We start from the raw sequence: 20688 nt of genomic DNA, 5'->3' as shown, positions 1-20688 counted from the left end.
AATCTCTTACTTAATACACATGTCCCTCTTCAATTCAATAGATAAAAAGTAGTTGAAAAGCAAAGTTTTCTATTGGTTTAAATAATAAAGTAACACTTAGAGAGTCTCAAGTAGACACTCTCATTTTAGAGATTCTCTCTCTAGACACTCTATAATAAATGTGTCCAACTCATAATAGAGTGTGTAACAAAGTGTTCCATTGGAGATGATTTTTTAACAAAAACTCCAAAGAGTCATATGTGGCACTCTAAGTGTTAGAGATTGAGTGTCCCATTGGAGATGCTCTAAGCTATTGTTAGCTTGCCTATGATTGGAAAGAGGCAAGGAAGAACTCAAGACAAAGCTGAGAAAGAGGATTGAGTAGCTTGTCAAATGTCAATGGAAGTCTTCTAAGAGCATCTCCAATGCAAAACTCAATCTTAGAAATTCGGAGTGCCACATAAGATTTTCTGAGCTGTTCTTAAAAAATCATCTCTAATGCAAAACTCAACTAAGATCTCAATAATGATGTGTCGAGAGTGGAATAGAGATATCTCTAATTGTCAAACTCATCAATATTTAAATTTCAACCAATAGAAATCAAGTCTTCGTATATTTCCAAAATAACTAATTATTTTTTTACAAAAATAACCATGACACGTAAGTAAAATAAAAGAGTTTAGAGTGTTGCATTGGAGACATACAAGAATTGAGGATCTCTATTTTCGACACCTAGGAGTGAGAATCTCAATTGGAACTCGACAAATAGGACGAATAAAGATTTTTTTGAGTTTTGCATTGGAGATGCTCTAACAAATAAACTTGCACATGGAAGTGAAAGAAAGAAATTATGAACCTTCGAGACCAAAAGGTAAATTCCAAATTGTCTATGGACTCAATATCTTAAAATATCTACAAAATATTTTATCTATAGACTCAATGTCTTGAAATATTCGCAGAACATTTTGTCTGGGTAATCAATGACTTCAAATATCTATAAGACATCTTATCTATAGGCTAATTAATGTTTTGAACTATCAACAAAATATTTTGTTCATGAATGCCCACTAATTGTCTATTCACTATCCTTTAAGTACAACTATAAAAATTTCTTGTGAACATAGATTCTTGTCTGATATTTTTATGTAGGTTTGTCTCTGATTCGAAGTAGATATCATCTATAAGTTACTTTAGTGGTTTTGATATTCAATCTTTAAATGATGAATTTTGGCCCTAAAATATGTCATATTACACGAAAATCGCAATTTACTGAAAAAGTACTTTTTTTTTTTGTTGAACTTACTGAAAAGTACTCGTACCACGGAAATTTTGTCATTGGAGTATATCATTATGCACATAAATGGGGTTTACATTGAGGATCAGATTCTTTTGGCAATCTCCTCAACAAAAAAAAAAAAAAAAAAAAAGATTCTTTTGGCAATCAAACAAAACCCAAGTTTTGTCCTAACCCTTGATACTGTAGTAGTAACAGAATAAATACAATAACAGTATTTAACACAAAAAATATGGCCCGCAGTTTATTTCGCGACCATGACAATCTGAGCAGCCCCCAGGGCAAGTTGATTTTGAGAGGCATGAAACATGTTATATTTTAGGGGACGATTTGCCTGGGAGAAGTCATAACGGGAACTATTTTCCAAAATCGTATAAAAATTTCATTTTGTGACAACTGATAAATCGTCCGCAATTATTTACATGAAACGGTGAACTGACATTGTTTACTTAAACTTGAGTTATACATATATATATATGGGTGTTTCTAAAGGCACCAGCCTAAAAGGCTGTTAGCATCCGGAAATTTTATTGACTCGAGTCAATGGCCATTGACCCGATTCCTCTATAAGCACCTGTTTTTAATGTGGGTGACATTCACTTTCTTTTACTTCTTCCATCTTCTTCTTCCAAAACACGAGAGACAGAGAGAGAGAGAGAGAGAGAGAGAGAGAGAGTCGTTTGGGAGGGATATTGTTTTGGGGGGTCAGGCTGGACAAGAGGGCTTTTCTGTTTATTTTGGAAAAACAACAACCATAGTCAATAATCTTGAAGAATGAAGAATTGGGTAGTCTGGATATATACCTTAGTTCCTTTCTTAGTTGAAAATTAATTAGGACATGACGATCAATGACAGCAACATGTATTTATCCATGACGGCGGATTCGCTGCAGTTTGACAATTCATTTTAGTATTTAGAGAGTGAAACTAATCGAGAGAATGTATACTAAGAATAATAATAATGCAGTTACCTTAATCCTATCCAGAAAAGCATAACAATACATACTCATGCAAATCAAATTCTGTCATCACTAAAACTATTCCTTCTCTCTGAAAATAAGAAAGAGTAAAAGAAGTCATCATCAAATAAAAAGAAACCCAAATTCTTGAATTTACTAAAAAGAAGATTATAACTGAGGAAGTTGTTTTGGGGTCACTTGGGTTCTTGAACGGAGTATCTCAATAGCACGAATTGCAGACTCAATTACAAATATACTCACTGTAAAAACACTACCGACATTAGAATTTAGAGAGAGAGAGAGAGAGAGAGGTAATTGGGTTTTCTATGTGGATTGAAATACTCACGGATTGACTAATCCGTGAGTATGTGAAGAGAAACGGATTTGCCAATCCATGAGTATGTGAAGAGTAACGGATTGGCTAATCCGTGACTTAATGGAAACGGACTGGACTCCAGTCCGTCTAGTATGTCTTAGGGCATCATTGTTCTATCCGAATTCTGGTTGGATTTTGTGAGAGATGGATGGAGGGGTTAGGGTCAACCCACTTGACCGGTGCCAACATAGTTGGACGGTGCTAATAAACAAAGGAGCGGTTGGGCATGGTGCTAACAGAGATAGATGCTAACAGTCATTTGGCCCGGAGCCTTTAGAAGCACCCTATATATATATATATATATATATATATACTATGGGGGTTTAATACGCGTGTTGTCCAAATTCGGACAAAAATGCGTTTTAGGTCATTTTGTCAGGGAAAACTCACTGTTTTTTGTTTTTCAAATTATTTCTTTCTCTTTTGCCCCTCCAATGGAAACGTTCTTGTTTCCAGCCGAGAAATCTCAACGTCCTCGCTAAATCCCAGGAAATCTCGACACACTCTCTACTTATCTCTCCTCTCGTTTTCTTTCTCTCTCTAAAACCTTCCAAAAACCATGGATGTTGATTATCTTCTTCCTCTCTCTCTCTCTCTAAACTAATCTTCTTCTCTCCCTCTAAATTTTTTTGAAAATTCTTCGTCTCTCTCTCTCTCTCTGAACTAATTTTCCGAAGTTCATTATCTTCTTCCTCTCTCTCTTTCTAAAAGTTTATCAACTTTTAATATATCTCTCCCTCTAAAAAAATTTTTGTACATTTTTCCTCTCTATACAAATATTCTGAAATCGATTATATTCTTGACCTCTTTATCGTATGTCGACTTCTGAAAATTTATCTTTTTCATTAAATATCTTTTGAAAAATCTACCAACATATAAAGCAAGGATGTTTGAGAAAAGGAAAGTAGTAAGATTGGAGAGAGAAAATATGTTTAAACAGAAATAATAAAGAATAAAAATAGAAAATATGGAGAGAGAAAAATCTGGAGGGAAAATATGAAAAAGAAATAAAGTTTAGAGAGAGGGAAAATAGGAAAAATCTAGAGAAAAACTATGTTTAAACAGAAATAAAAAAAATAAAAATAGGAAATATGGAGAGAGAAAAATCTGGAGGGAAAATATGAAAAATGAATAAAATTTAGAGAGACGGGAAAATAGGAAAAATTTAGAGAGAAATTCGTAAATTGTCTATAACACAACAAAATGGGCAGTACATAAAACAATTTCCGGTATACAAGAAAATTCCCAGAACAAAAATGTCTAGTACATAACCAAATGGCCAGTACAGAGAACAATTTCCGGTAAACAAGAAAATTCCCAATACAAAAATGTCTAGTACATAACCAAGTGGCCAGTACACAGAACAATTTCCGGTAAACAAGAAATTTTCCAGTACAAAAATGTCTAGTACACAAAACAATTTCCTGTAAACAAGAAAATTTCTCTCCAACTTTTCACCAATTCCGGATTTTTCTCTCTCCATATTTTAACCTGTCCTCTCGCCAACTTTTAACCGATTTTGGATTTTTCTTTTAAACTTTCCAGATTTATTTATTTAACCAATTCCTAATTTCTTCGAAATTGGTTAGAACGTATTTAAAATTTGAGAGAAAATAGAAATTGGTTAAATAAATAAATCTGGAAAGAGAATTAGAGAGAAAAAGTATAAGAGTAGAGAGAGAAAGTAAAATGCAGAAATCCATGACGCACGGAACTTCCGAATTTTTCTGAAAATTTCACGTTTCCCGGGCAAATTTCAGTGGCAGATTTCGTAAGTTCGAGGGGCACTTTTCATAAATTTGATAAAAACTGAAGGGTGGTTCGGTAGTTTCAGATGGGGGTCGGACATGTAGGACCCAGGGCCGGCCAGTATAATTCTGAGGCCCAAAGCGAAGTTGAAATTAGGGGCCCTTTTAGTTACGAAAGGGAAAGTAAAAATGAAATTATTTATCTTGCCTAAGGTTGGATTCAAACCTCTAACCATCTTCACCTAAAGGAAGTCTCCGACCACCGAACTGTACCATAATATTTGTCAAAAATCTAGATATATGTTTATCTATTTGAAACGGATTAGTCTATGAAACTCCACTAAGAGGCCCTTCAAGTATGTCGGGGCCCAAAGCAGCCGCTTTGGTTGCTTTGGGTCCGGGCCGCCCCTGGTAGGACCTGCTTTACATTTTAGCCTGAGTTTGAACTGGGCTCTTATTTTGGGTCTTTCGTCCATTCCCTATATAAATATATATATATATTATATATATATATTATATTAAAACAGCTCAGTCGGTTATCCAGGGGATAAGTCTAACCGTTCATTTTCTCTACGAGATTTACCTTTGATTACATCGAACGACCGATATAAAATCCTTTTTAGTGTAATTTGACTTAAAAAATAAGGGTATCAGTGTAAACAATTAATTGTTTTGAATATTCGGTTACAATCTCCCTAAAATAACTGTATCTCAGGCATCTTCTCACTCACGATTGCACATCCACTTTCCCCTTAATTTTAGTGATTCGGTTAGACTTCTAAGTCAGTTCAAAATTGTATAAATATGCTTCTCCCTCTCTATTCTTCAAACACATGGTTATCACTATCCCCTGAAATTTTATCTGATTTATGTTGTAATTTAAATTTATTTTCTTCTCCTCGAAAGTGTTTTCGAAGGCGTTAGCCAAGAGGGATCTTCCCCGTCCGTAGGACGGGGAGGGAACCTAGTACATATATAGCACCACATAGTTTTACAAACCCCAAACACACCTACATCTCTGTTTAAACACAAAAAAGGAAAAATAAACTCAATGTTCAGCCACTTTAGAGAGATGACTCTCCCTCATCGAACAAAAAGCTCCTTATTTATCTCTATCTTCATCTTTTCAACTGTTACAACCATCACAAGCACCACAAATCACCACCATCTATTTCTCGTGCAGTCGTGCTCATATCTCTTCGTTGTTTTTTTACTTCAAAAATTGAGTTAATACTTCATACCGTGAAGAACATTTCTAAGTAGATTTCTCAAGCCATGTTATACATAAAAAAATAAATAATAGGGTCATAATTATCTGCTTACATTTAAAGCGCTCAACTGAAAATCCAGAGTCGAAAGCAAATGTTATTCCTAGTGTGGAGGCCCTTTCTCATTTAGGATATGGTTTTTTTCTATTTCAACCCTCCAGATTGAAATCTATTATAAAAATAATTACAGAACTTTAATCTTATCCCTTATCACATTTATTTTAACTCTCTCCCTCAGTATCTCATAAACTTTAACGAAAAATCCGTCTCCTTTCACTCGTTGACTCGCTTTACATTTTCACCACTTCCAATTCTAGCCCTTCGACTGCCATATTCATTAGGTGGCCAATACGTGGACAACTGTTTTTTTTATATGGACAACTATTTTCGGGCCCGGTGCGAGTCAATTATACTTGACTTAGTTGACTTTGATTTAATAAGGGGACAACTCCATAAAGTCTTAAATACTAACAGTTACTAAATTTTGGACTATTAACAAAATAATAGTTCAAAATTGAAAATCTAAGTTGTCTTCTTCTTCATCATCTTCTTCTTCCTTCTTCTTAATCTTATTCTTATTCTTGTACTGCTACTAAAAGTAAACTATAGTTTCTACCACTTCCTTTTGTTTTTATCAAACCCTAGATGAATGAAGAAGATAAAACTCATCAATCTCCACTTCCCTTATTTTTTTAGTAAACTATAGGTTCCACCACTTCTCTTTGTTTTTTATTGAACTATAGTTTCTACTAATTCCCTTTGTTTTTTATCAAACCGTAGATGAGTTTTAATCAAACCCTACATTGATGAGGTAAAACTCTAACTTTTTTAATTTTATTTTGTATTTTCGTGTGGGTAGTTTGAAAGAATACAAAACAATTTCAAGACAAAAAATCGAAGTGAAGAAGAAATTCTCAGAATTTCGTGGGAAATCCACGAAAATATGCTAGATTTTCGTGGCAAGTTTCCTTCTGTCTTGCCAAACTTTCGTAGGAAATCTACGAAATTGGCAAGTCAGATTTTTTTTTTTACAAAAACTCAGAAATTAAGATCTCTCGTGTTTTGTCGATTTTCCATGAAGCACAAGCAACTCTACTTGTTTGTAAGAATATCTAGGGTTTTGAAATTTTTGATTTCTAAGTTTTAAAAGTTTAACGGGTTTTAGGGTTTTTAGATCTGATCTTTCTGGTTAGGAATATCCTTCAACTATTCCCTTCCCTTTGTTTGATGTCATAATCTTCTCCAAAAAAATTCTCTCTCTAGAGTTTTGGGTTGATGATGAAGTAGTAGAAGAAGACCAAACTTACTTGGGGTTTATGGGAAAAGAGGGAGGTGTTAAAATAATACATCTAATTCTAAGAGGACTTGAGTAAAAATAATAGAGAGTTGTCCCCTTAGAAACTGGTGTCCATATAAAAAAAATTAATTATTTTGGTTGTCCACATAAGATAGTTGTCCATATAAGAAAAACGGTTGTCCATGTATCGGCCACCATTCATTAGAACCCTGACATATTACCCGTGTTTATAAATCCAATGCATGTTGGATTCTCTTTCTACTAACTTAGAAATGATGATCCCCTTCATCAAAAAAAAAAAAAAAAAAACTATGAAATGATGATCTAGTTGTCTACTTAAATTATTATGTTGTCTATATATATCGTGCCTATATCGTCGTAGCTTATAGAATAGTTTTGGCTTCCCGTTCTTCGATGTTTCTTGCTCGAGATCTGCCAGAACAAGTATTTATTGTAGTAGAATCATGATCCCTAATCACCATTTCAATACCTATTGGTTTGATATAGGTTTGAAATGAGACATCTAAACTAATTTTGTAATGGTCGTGAGGTGGTGTCCATTGATCTAGAGGTTTGAGGATTTGGCATGATTATGTTTGAATTGGAAAATTCCAATTACCCATTCTCAACAAAAAAAAAAAAAAAATCCAATTACCCACGAGAATGAGTTGGGAGACTTTACTGAATCCAATTTTTGGTAGAATTGCAAATAGGTGAACACATGTCTAGAAACCATGGGTCGGGTCAATATATTACATACATAATGAATTTCCCATATCGGACGATAATAGGCCTGCGGTTGAGGTCGTTTGCCTTTGGGTAATAGATGCTATAAAAGTAATGATCAGCTCTAGGCCTGCGGTTGAGGTCGTTTGCCTTTGGGTAATAGATGCTATAAAAGTAATGATCAGCTCTTCCTGTAACCATTTCAATCAAAACTTTTCTTTTTCAAGATCAAGAACAAGATCGAAACTCTCTCTCTCTCTCTTTCTCTCCCCTGACTTCATTTCTCTGGCAAATCCAAGAATTCAGAATCTCCCTCTCTCAATCCCATCTCACACTCACTTGTAAAGCTATTTCTCTCTCAAGAAGTTGCAAGAAAATGGTCTATTATACTAGTTATGATTCTCCAAGGGGAGCCATTACGACTTACGAAATATTCATCCCTGGAGAAGACATTCTAACTTTTGATGTGACAAGTGACATCTCTGTACTTACAGAATGGGTAAAAAATCAAGAAAAGAAGGAAGAAAAGAAGCAAGACAGACATATGATAATTCTTGATGCAAATAGACAAGTACACCTATCTGGTGGTTCTATAACTTTCTTGAACAGAGGAGAAAAAGGTTTGATTTTTAATGGTAATCCCTTTGTTATCCCAAGTATAATCAAGGACTTTTTGAATAATAATAGGTTCATCTTCTATTTCGACAGTAAGACTGGTGATCTTTTGAATGAAAATTCTATCAACCCTAAGAATTCAGTAAAACTTAATATTACAACTTCAAATTGCGTAAATGTTGCATTGGATAACTATCTAGAGAAGATGAAAGAAAAGAAAAGATCCCGTTTGTCACATGATGATAGAATTATCCGTAGTGGTCTGCTTGTTTATAAAGGGTTCTTACTGGTAAAGGAAGGTTTAAAGAAACCTAATAAGGCCTAGACAGATGATATGGGTTTTTAGAAGTCAAGGTTCCAAAGCAAGTAGCAAAAAAAACATACATGGATTAGACGCCTCGGAAAATTTCTCCCACGCCCATCAATTTGCCTATCGAGATGACATTTCCCTCTGCAGATAAAGTATGTATTTCAAGCTTCTTCCTCTGTTAGACTTGATCCATAATCCCTAGTTGCAAGTTTAATTCAGATCAGCTACTCCACCATTTTGCATGAACACGACAGAAGTAGACAAGATAAAGTGACTCTCACTACAATGTTTAGATGATAACAAAGAAGACATCTCGTTTGTCACCACACGATAGAATTATCTGTATTCTTCTAGTTGTTTTTAAAGGGATCATGCTTATGCTTTTCTTTTTTTCTGTTCATATATTGTGCGATTTCAAGCATATAATACTAAAGGAAGGTTTACAGAAAAATTATTCAAAAGCAAATTTCAGTTATATTTCATTTTGTTTATCTTATAATATGTACATGCATCATGGAGAACATTTTTCATTGTTGTTGATAACCCAAATCGGTCCTCGCTAGGCTTAGAATTAAAGGTCAGGTCTAAGCATAAGATGGCGAGATTGACTCCAAATCAGGAGGTAAGATCAGCTTGGGATTGAATAGAGGCTGATCCCTGGTTCCATCAAGCCTAGCCAAGTAACTTGGCTGAAACTAGGCAGATTTTTCACTAACATATATATATATAATAACTTGGTGGTTCGATAGGGGATCGGCTTGGGCTACTCCAGATCCCTGTTTATATCAATGGATCGGCCAATCCCAACTACTTAGGGTTGGAATCGACAAAGCCTCTTGCGTTCAAGGTAGGACTCAAACTCGGGTTAATGTAATTTTTCAACTAGAACAGTAGAACCACTAGCCAATCTATCTTCGCCTGCTTACTTGGAACACATGATATGTAATTGATAACATGATATGTAGTGCTGCAACTCATTTTAAGTAAATTCAAAATAACCGTGAGGGAGAAGCATCCACACCTTACCGGACTCAAGAAGCAACTCATAGGCTGTATGTGTAGACAAGAATACGGAAATACAGCGACGAGAGATCTCTAAATCAGCTTCAGAAATCCACAGAATCCAGAAGGCTGCCATCAGGCAATGTTACCTATTCAATACCAGAATAGAATAATTTCAAGTCCGTTGTAGCTCACTAAACATGATGTATGAAAATCGTGCACTAAGAGTGTGTAGTTCTTTTACTAAAGACCTAACTGATTTTTTTTTCCTTGCGACTATGGCAATTGGCAAAGTATAAACTTAAATGCAACAAGGGCATGTTTCACTTAGGTTTCACTCCAAAGGGGAGGAACCCATAAATCTAATTACCCATGTCCCATCCTGACAATTACGTTTTACAATTTTTCAATTAATTTAAGTACCATAATCCATATCTATAGCCTCTAAACAAGTTATGCAGCACTTTCAGCAAAAAGAAAAAGAGTTATGCAGCATCATGGGCCCCATGCAGCAATCTGTTTCCATCTATAACCAAATAGTTTTTCTATTTAACAATATGTATCTGATTTGTTGATTTAAAAATGACCTTAGAAGTGATTGAGGGAAACTCTATATTGGAATCTAAGTCACAGGGATCGCAAACACCAACAAAACACAATTTACCTACCATTCAATCCAGGCTACGCAGTAAGGAACAATGTAGCAACTGTTAAATCAATACAATCCAAAGCAAGCCTCACCAGGCGCTGAAAGGCATCATTATCGACATCCACATGAGATCTGAACTCACGAGTCTTTGGACTACAAAAATGCGGGTATTGGTTCAGGTTGCCTGGCTAACAAAACAGTGTTTACAACCCCATAGTCTGCAGCAGTGACGAAAGGTTGAGATTCGTCATGCCACCATCGTTCGTCAGTGTAAAACTTTTTTGTACTACAATGCCATGCAAAATGATGGAAGCAGATCAATTATACGCATCTTTATGAGAGAATGAATAGATGAATGTGGTAATGTATTAATAGTCATGTTCTAATCCAATCTAATGCTAACAAAGCACAACATGAGAAAGAAAGAGTTAGATATGGACCTGCTGATATCCGTGTGTTAAGCAGCAAATAGCCTGAAATACAGTGGGGCAACCCTCCACTAGTGACATCGGAAAATGCTCTGACCACCTATCGAAACGAAATATCTATTACCCATCTAAAGATTTAAGAAAATTCACACAAGTAACGAAACAACTCAATCAAAATAAGGCCATACGAAACGTATTGGAACAAGAAGAGGACTCGGAACACCACGGATTTCTGGCACAGAATCCATGCCGGACGAGAACATTTTCCAAAATATTTCACTATATCCTCACAACCCAAACTTCGATTAATCTCACGGATAAAAGCAACAAAGTTTTAGATTTTTCTTAAAGGGATCATCCACCTTAGAGGACCCCTAAATAGTTATAGATTTCCAACTATAAGATCAAAATCACTATCCATCCACATATAATTTGGAAAACCTCAAAGAATTTACCCCTAAATGTTCAATCTTTCAAACAACTCCAAATACTCCCAGCAATCATCAAAGTTTGACTAGTACTTGGCAAATCCGAAGTCTACCTCCCCCAAATCAATCGTTCATCTCAAGCACTTCTGTCCGAACTACTGCAAATCCAATTAAAACAAAAGTTAGAGAATTAAAGCAACTTCGATCTAAATGATAAAAACTTCAATGCAATCAAAATATTACTCCATATAAGCTTAGAAATGAATCAGAAAAAAACAGAACCCCAAATCGAAGAACCCTGACCTAGATGAAAACTTGAGGGAGAACGAGAGAGATCTCACTGGAAATTCCACATCGTTGGATCTACCGAATCACAACACAGTGAGATGAGTTCCAATCAAAGAAGAAAATGGAAAAATTGGGAACGGAGAAATTAAATTAGGTTTGTTTCAGATACAGAAAGAGATAGAAAAGGTTGAAGAAACGAGATGAAACTAATCGAACAAGTTTATTGAAATATAGAGAGAGAAAGTGGAGAGAGAGAGAAAAAAAAACGGGAAAGAATGCCAATCAAATTTAACTTTGAAATATACGTGTTTAATTTTAAATGGATATGGTATAAACTGTTTGGCTGTCTTGTCTTAATAACTAGATGGGTAATTGGTTTTGACCCCTAATTGTGATCAACTAATGAAGTTGACCCACATTTGAGTAATGAGTACGAAGTTTTCTCACGAAACTTTCGATTTTAGGCCTTTAGGGTTTTGGAAAGAGATATCAACTTCCGAGACCCACTTCACTAGTTTCTTGGTAAGGTAGTGAAATTTTATTTGGTTAGGACCGACACACTTTAGATAAAGTTTTCCGAGACAATACAAACCATTTCAAACTATTACGAACTACTATAATATAGGATGAGAAATTAGTCTATGAGCTAAGATCTAGCTAATACACTTGAGTTCGATAGGAAAAAGATTGTCCTAATTTGTCATGGGCACTACTCAGCCTGATCCGCTAGGGTCTAGTGGACGGACTTGTGCCTCTAATAAAATGATTTACTCGAGCACAGCGCCCGACCAATATAATCCAACTCACAAGATCCATCTGATTAGTGATGTGAGGGCCCACTGTTGGGTTTTTTTGTTGCAAGTGGGCCCACTGTTAGATTACATAGCCAAGGTTTAGGGGGATAGTGGATTGAGACTTCGGTTGACATTTGGAAGTCTATGATTGTCTCCGGCATTCTATTTCAAACATTTGAGAGTCTTCAAATTTTCGAGGCATCGAAGTCCAGACATTTGAGAGTATGAATGTCTGAGGCAATCAAATATGGGCATTTGTAAATTCCCAAATGCCAGTGGCATTCAATAATAGACAAAATGCCCGAGGACTTTGGTAGACTTCATGGTTTGGTGGATTTTGTGAAGGATTTAGAACAAATTTGGAGCCCTATTTGTCTTTACAAAAATAATGAACATTTTGTCCATAGAAATATCCTCAAAGTATCATTAGCAATACTTCTCAAAATGTCACTAGAAATATCAACCAAGTGTCCATCAATGTCCATAGATACTCACAGATGTCTACAGAAGTCGAAAAATATATTTTTGAAATATTAGTACAAATATATTATTTCATATGATTAGAGAATGCTGATAATATTAAAATAATATATGTCCACTAATTATCTATCAATGTCAACAGATATCCACACATGTCTACAAAAGTCGAAAAATATATTTTTAAAATAGTTGTACAAATATATATTATTTCATATGATTAGACAATGATAATATCAAAATAATAAATTTCCAATAATTATCTATCAATGTCCATAGATATCTACATATGTCAACAAAAGTCGAAAAATATATTTTTAAAATATTTGTACAAATATATTATTTCATATGATTAAACAATGCTAGTAATATTAAAATAATAAATGTCCAACTGATTGTCTATCAAAGTCAACTGATATCCACAAATGTCTACAAAGTCAAAAAAATATATTTTTAAAATATTTGTACAAATATTTCATAGTATGATTATACATACAATAATGATAATATTAAAATAATAAATTTCCACCAACTATCCATCAATGTCCATAGATATCTACAAAAGTTGAAAAAATTTATTTTTAAAATATTTGTACAAATATATTATTTCATTAGACAATAACGATAATATTAAAATAATAAATTTTCATCATTTATCCATCAAAGTCCATAGATATTTACAGATGTCTACAAAAATCGAAAAAAAATATTTTTGAAATATTAGTACAAATATATTATTTAATATGATTAGACAATACTAATAATATTAAAATATTATATGTCTACTAATTGTCTATCAATGTTCACAGATATCCACAAATGTCAACAAAAATCGAAAAATACATTTTTGACATATTGATACAAACATATTATTTCATATTATGAATAGACAATAATGATAATATTAAAATAATATGTCCATTAATTATCTATCAAGTCCACTTATCTCTACAAAAGTCGAAAAATATATTTTTGAAATATTAGTACAAATATATTATTTCATATGATTAGGTACTAATGATAATATTAGAATAATAAATGTCTATTAATTGTCCTCAAATGATAAGATAATAATAATAGTAATAATAATAATAACATCTAGTACACATTGTGTTTGTGGGTTCAACACTTGAAATGTCTCCAGGACATTTTATCTATGCATCAAATGTCTTGAAATGTCTGCAAGATGTTATAATGTTTATGTTTCGAAATGTCTACAAAGACACTTTGTTTATGCATAAATGGTTTGAAATGTCTTAATATCTTGAAATGTCTATGAGACATTTTATCTATAAATTCTATCAGTGTCCTGAACAACTAATCCCTCCCCCCCCCCCCCCCCCCCCCTCCCCCCAAACCCCACCCTAGGGTTGTATATAAAAATTTTGCAATTTTTCTAACCTCTCTTTCATCTCCGAATCAAGTGAAACAGGAACAAAGAGTACAATAATAAAGAGAGAGACCTGGAGAAGGTGTTCTTTTCACATTCATCTTTCCATTTCTTTTTTATAGATATAAACAAGGGTTTACAGAGTGGATAGAGCGGTTACAATTAATGAGTGTAAAATTGAATAGAGCAAATTAAAGCAAAACGCAAATTCTGCAAACTTAACAGCTGAGGAGAACATCCTTAGACACTCCAGGATTAGTACATCAGAATATCGGTCGAAACATCCAAACGTGAAGGCAAGAGAGGGATACCAAACCACCATAACGATTCATTGGTTCCATCGAAGAGATAATATGCAACCGCAGTTCAACAACAATACATACCACACACTAGATGAAACAAATGAAAGAAGGAATTGAGATCTCTTAAAGTCGAAGACAATTACTTTAGGTCAGACAAAGGCTTCAAAGGCTACCCACTTGCATTCACAAGGAACAATGCCCCACCCACCCCTATAAAATAAATGAAGATACACCCTTGGAAATTTGGGTTGGTGGCAAAATCCGACTGAAGACACCCAATTAAGCTAGTTAAAAGACGTCCGTAAACTACGGGCAATGGAAGGAGGTGCACTGTTTTGATGTTAAGATGAAAGATGTAACCTTTTGATATTTTTCATTTACTCGATAAGAAGTGAACCTTTGGATATTCTTGAAATATATGTCGTGGTCATTTTCTTTCCCTTCATTGTTCTTCGTGTGTCAGATTTCAAGAAAATATACACTATCTAAATAAACTTTCATGGTTTATTTGTAAGGGGATGAAAGTTGAGTTCTAAAATCCAGGTACAAAAAATGGTTACAGTTTTCTCCTCAAAACTATCAATGATCCTTGATTTATAATCTTTTTTCATGTCTCATGTGAATATAGATCTGAACACTTTAGTCTTTTGCCTTTGCCACATTGAACTATTATGCACTTATGAAGCCAACAACTGTCACAAATTTGGAGGCAAAACGGAATTAATTAATCCATTATATTACCATTATTACTACATTAATAATAATTTTTAAGTACTTGTATTGTTTTAAAATATGCACAAATTATCAAGATCAAAATATCTTAAGATGTTAGTGATTTCATGTCCTAAATGAGTAACATAGACATTGGAGTAAATTCGAAAAATTCCAGATGAATAATAGAGACGTTGGGAGACATTTGAAATACTCAAAATGAATGACAAGGACGTTTTGGGACATTTGAAATGTATTCAGAAAAACAAACAAATATTGTTAGACCACTCAAATGTCCCCAACTAATGACGCAGACAACCACTACTCTAACATATGATTGGAAAGTTGCCTCTTTGGTGTCAGGCAGTATAACAATTATGATTTTCTTTTTTACTTGTTTATATTGTGCAAGATATACAAGCCTCCGTTTCAATATATAATCATTGAGTTCAGGGTCGTCCCAAGTCCCAAACATTTGGGAGGGCCCCACAATTTAATTTTGAGTTTGGTCCACTTCCTATAAATTCTCACACTATTTTTCTTTCTCTCTTTAAACAACCCAACAAAATCTTCATTGTTATTATTCTCTAAACTCAATTTAGTTACAACTTCATTTTATTTATTTATTTTTGTTAATATCTCGTCACATTCGTCACATACTAATAGAAAAAGTAGATAAATAAATAAATAACATAAGGGTAAATCTGGAAAGTGAGAACGAAATTGAGGGGCAAACTGAAATCTCGACATTGGACCTAGATATGGGTCAAATTTGACATCCCTACACATATGGGAGTAAAATGTTGGACGTTTTCCCATGTTGGGGACCAAACTCGAAATATGTCTATATAGAATCTGCCCTAGATGGCTAGATTGTATATACAGTACGGCGAGTTCTAATTTGTTGGTCAGATTTTCCCTTTCATAAACTTGTCAAAGGTAATTTCTATTTATTGTTTTTAGAAATTCTGAATTTGTTTCCGAATAGGATTTGTAATCTCTTTTAGGGTTTCTTTTCCGATTCCATCTGTGAAAAGCTTTTATGTATATACATATATATATATATATATGTACCTCAAACTACTAAGAAAACACAACCTAATTAATCTAGTACTATATCAATCATTGTTTTGTTTCTCTCTAATTGAGTTCAGACCTTAATTATGGAAAACCTTCCTCTTGATCTTGTTAAGGAAATTATTACTCGTCTTCCTCAAGAGTGTATATTAGAGGCTAAGTTAGTTTGTAAGACATGGAGGGATATTCTTAGTCTTCAGAAAAAATTTGGTATTTTGTTTTCGTTTGGGAAAAAAGAAGAAGAAGAAGATAGTAGCAATTGGAGTGTTGCATTGTATTATGGAAATTATGATGATATTAAACGTAAACGGGAGCGCTACTCTTATACGACTGATACTTTACATATAGACCATCCTCTTATAGATAAGGTTGAAGGAGATGATGAACGTATTCTTTCTACACTTGTTGGATCGTACAATGGTTTAGTTTGTTTTACGATTCCCCACCATAATATCTATGATCCTATACACATTTGTAATCCTTATACAGGAGAATACTTTGATCTTCCAAGGTCTATAAAAACTTCCGGCTATTTATATAGTGGCTTCGGTTATTTATACTCAACTAACGAGTACAAAGTTGTAAGAATTTTCTACCCTTGGGGATCAGCCTATGACATTGGGTCAGTCCAGGTTTACACTCTTGGTGATGGTCGTGGGTGGAGAGACATAGGAAACATCTACCACAGGGTAAATAATATAAATTGTTGTGCGAACGGAGCAATTCATTTCATTACCAGAAATGAAAACCGCAAATACGACATTGTGGCATTCGATTTGGCAACTGAGGAGTTTGGGTTGCTACCATCACCACCCTGCGTTCATTGTGGCATATTTGACTTTTACGATATCAGTGTGTTGGGAGGGCATGTTTGTCTTATACACGGAAAAATGAATGAGTTTATGGATATATGGTATTTTAAGAAGAAAGAAGGTTGTGGTGGTTATAAAGATGATGATGATGATGATTCTTGGAGTTGGAGTAAAGAAGCCACTATGAGATGGCCACAAGACTATGGCTTATATGATATTCCTACGCTACTTGGTGTGACGAAGAGCAACGAAATATTATACTGGCAGGAGGGTCTTCGTAGTTACAGTCCGATAACATCAACCGTAACTAAATTACTCGTAGAAGATATGAGGCTGAAAGATTTTGAAGCAATTCCACACATGAACACGAATATCTCGTTGAGAGAGATGGGAGTCATGTCGAAGATGATAAACGAAGAAAGAGTAGTTGAGAGTGATGTTGGAGTGGCACAACAATGAGATTACACCAATAGATTTTGTTTTTCTTAATCTTGACTTCTATTTATCCTGAAATAGTTGTCAGTAGTGATGCTGCTTTCTTATGGAACAATTCTTATATTTGTGAGTTGTGAGTTGTGAGCATGAAGTCGGCCATTTTCATTTACTGTCAAGGTTAGAAGCTTTAGGGAATATGGATCCTCAATGTTGTTGTTCTAGAATTTGTGAGATGTCTATTCGTTGTCTTGATTATGAGATTCAATAAAACTTTCTTTGTTCATTGTTATATATTTTAATGTATGGGTTTTAGCTTTTGGTTGTTGGAGTTAAGGTTCATATTTTAATTCCTTATATTATTTTATCTAACGTGAACTTCCGAATATATTTTTTATTGATGTTCTCGTATCTGTTCTTAATTTGAAACCGGGAAATCCTGAAACATTCCTGTTTTTCTTTTCATTCTTGAACTTTGTGCTTCGATTAATGTAAAAGTTGGAAAATAGAAATATGTATCTAGGATTTTTCGAACTCAACTCTAGATCTGGCCGTTTTGCTTTTTTGCCGTTGATGTGAGTTCGAACTAATCACTTTTTAAGTTGAAAAAGGCGGGTGGGCTAAAGAAGCTGACATGGGACAGCTTATCGATGATGCACTGAGAAGGACCAGGCAACTCACGAGCTACATCTAATGCGATATCCCATGCCATTGAGCAGCCGACAATGCACAACTAGTAGCCCAAGACCCATACTTTGCTTCATATAGGGTGTGTGCACTGATTTCTATACAGATGGCAGCAACGGCACAGCAACAACAAGCTTTCATGTTCCAGCAACAGCATATGATGATGATGGGCCAAAAACGAGACCAGTCTTTAAATCCTTCCTTCCCAACTTATGGTGCCGGGCTCCACCCATATGTCTCAGGTAACCCTGTTCAAACTTACAACCCAAATGCTGGTCTTATTTAAAAGAAAAAAAAATGTGGCTGCCCGATTGTAACACAAGTGGGATCTTGTACTAATTCGAGTTTGGTTTATGAAGAATACTAGAGCTTAGAGGAATCTCTACTGTAGAATGAAATGGTACGATTGTTGAAATAGGACCGTATATTCTCAATGGTAGTTGTTTAGTATGTCGTTAGCAATAGCTCATTCCAAGCCGATTTCTGCTAATGTTGTGTATACTGTCGGCAAGAATAAACTTCATTTTCGTAGTGAATGGAAAAATGAAAAACTGTGGAACTTGGTCATCTTTACGAGTCTATTTTGGTGAGGTGGTCAACTTCGGGTAAAATAAAAGTAACCTAACCTTTGGTAAGAAGTGAAACAGAGTTGTAATGATATTTCATTTCTCCTTATATATTAGGTTAGGCTATATGAAGTCGATCATTCTGCGACAATATCCGTCTTTGTGATTTATGTTGATCTGTCTTAAAGTCTAAGTTTAGTTCTTTTGGAATTCACGGCTTTCAGCCTTTCAAAGAGTATTCACTACTTCCATGTACACATCTTCACACTTCGACAGAGAGGTAACATCATTAAGAGTTTGCCTCTATCATTAGATTTGGCTTAAGGAGACAATTTGATTTTAGTTCAAATATTAAAATGTTTGTTATTTACCTCATAGTCTTCATCTTCCCCCTATATCTGACTACTACCATAGCTTTAGTCCATCACCCCGACTACCACCACCATCTCCAAGTACATTGACCACCACCTCCAACTACCTCCACCGCCTCCAACTACCTCTCTCTCTATATATATATTTCAACGAAGTGGAGAGTTCTATGTCGATGGAACGAAGAGAGAGAGGTATATAGTGATAGTGAGGTAAATAACAAACAAGTTGACTTGTGGACTAAAAATGAGAGTGAGATAGAGAGATTTTCTGGCCAAATTAGAGAAGGCAGTGTCTATACTAATTGACTTTGTCATACACAATTTACCAAATCAATTGAGAATTGTGTTGGCCCATAACAATTTAATGTGTGTTCCCTTTTTCCTATTCCCCTTTAAAAACTACAACAACAAAAAGGATTACTACTGGGAAACCCTCTAAAGCCTAATCTATTGTTAGCTTGCCAATGATTGGAAAGGGATAAGGGAGAACTTAACACAAAGGGGGAGAAAGAGGATTTACTAGCTTGTCAAATGTGGATGGAAGTATTCTAACAAATAAACTTGCTCATGGAAGTGAAAGAAAGAAATTATGAACCTTCAGACTCTCAAGACCAAAACCTAAATTGTGGATTGTCTATAGACTCGATATCTTGAAATATCTACAAAATATTTTATCTATGGATCCAATGTCTTGGAATATCCACAAGATATTTTATTTGTGTAATCAATGACTTGAGATATCTAGAAGACGTTTTATCTATAAACTAATTAATGTCTTCAAATGTCTTGAAGTATCTACAAAATATTTTGTTCATGAATGCCCACTAATTCTCTATTCACTATCCTTTAACGTACAACTATTAAAATTTCTTGCGAATAAAGAGTCTTGTCCGACATTTTTATGTAGGTTCTCTGATTCAAAATAGATATAATCTATAAGTTCTTTTTTTGAAAGATATAATCTATAAGTTACTCTAATTGTTTTGAAATTCAATCTTTAAATAATGAAGTCTGACCTAAATATGTCTTTTTTACACGGAAATTGCAATTTACTAATGAGAAACTCGTACCACGGAAATTTTGTCTTGAGTATAGCATTATGCACATAAATAGGTTTTACATTGAGGATCAGATTCTTTTAGCAAACAAACAAAACTCAAGTTTTGTCCTAACCCTTGACACTGTAGTAGTAAGATAATAAATACAATAACTAAATTACATTATATATATATATATATATATATTTTTTTTTATCTTCATATGATAGTGATCATTTATTTTTTACAACAAAAAAAAAATCATGTATTTGTTTCAGTGAACTCAATTTTATACTTTCGAGTTGTGATAGATTTATCATTTCTAAAACATGGAATGCTTTTTGTAGTCTAAACTAGTCTATCATTTTATGTAGATCTTTTTATACTAATATATTACTAACTCTCATCAAAAAAAAAAAAACTCTATACTTTTTTTTTTTTTTTGTTGAAAAACTCTATACTTGTTATAGTACCTTTTCAATATAGTCATCCTACTTTGTCATGTTGATAATTGATATTAGAAACAACTTGGAAGGTGACTGGTAAAAACTAGTAGATGAGAACTTCTTTAGTCTCATGACACAAGGATAATTGACAAAAAAAGAAACAATATCATTTGGAAGTTGGACTCCAGAAATAAACACAACTACAATGAAAGTTAGGATG

The 20688-nt window shown here is 34.1% G+C and overlaps 1 protein-coding gene and 1 long non-coding RNA gene across 4 annotated transcripts; one reads left to right on the top strand and one right to left on the bottom strand.

The window, feature by feature from the left end:
- Positions 1–8472: 8472 nt before the first annotated feature.
- LOC147559431 (uncharacterized) lies at positions 8473–11643 on the bottom strand. 3 transcript variants are annotated; one of them, XR_015234590.1, is made up of 6 exons: positions 11382–11643; positions 11106–11236; positions 10663–10750; positions 10242–10440; positions 9593–9722; positions 8473–8769 (listed from the first exon to the last, which is right to left on the bottom strand). It is a non-coding gene; the product is annotated as an uncharacterized LOC147559431 (long non-coding RNA). The 3 variants fall into 3 exon arrangements; XR_015234589.1 differs by lacking the exon at positions 10242–10440; XR_015234591.1 differs by lacking the exons at positions 8473–8769; positions 9593–9722 and having other exon boundaries at positions 10402–10508.
- A 4286-nt stretch (positions 11644–15929) lies between these two features.
- LOC147559430 (F-box protein At3g07870-like) lies at positions 15930–17756 on the top strand. The gene has a single exon (XM_086657815.1). The coding sequence runs from the start codon at positions 16204–16206 to the stop codon at positions 17386–17388; it is 1185 nt and encodes a 394-aa protein (XP_086513941.1). The 5' UTR covers positions 15930–16203; the 3' UTR covers positions 17389–17756.
- The last annotated feature ends 2932 nt before the right edge of the window (positions 17757–20688 follow it).

Source organism: Eschscholzia californica, unplaced genomic scaffold (genome assembly GCF_041429995.1).
Source record: "Eschscholzia californica isolate CP2 unplaced genomic scaffold, dmEscCali1.0.p SCAF_2, whole genome shotgun sequence".
In the NCBI taxonomy this organism is placed as follows: Eukaryota; Viridiplantae; Streptophyta; class Magnoliopsida; order Ranunculales; family Papaveraceae; genus Eschscholzia; species Eschscholzia californica.
The sequence above is the reverse complement of the archived record's forward strand: the minus strand, read 5'-3'. Positions and strand labels throughout refer to the sequence as shown.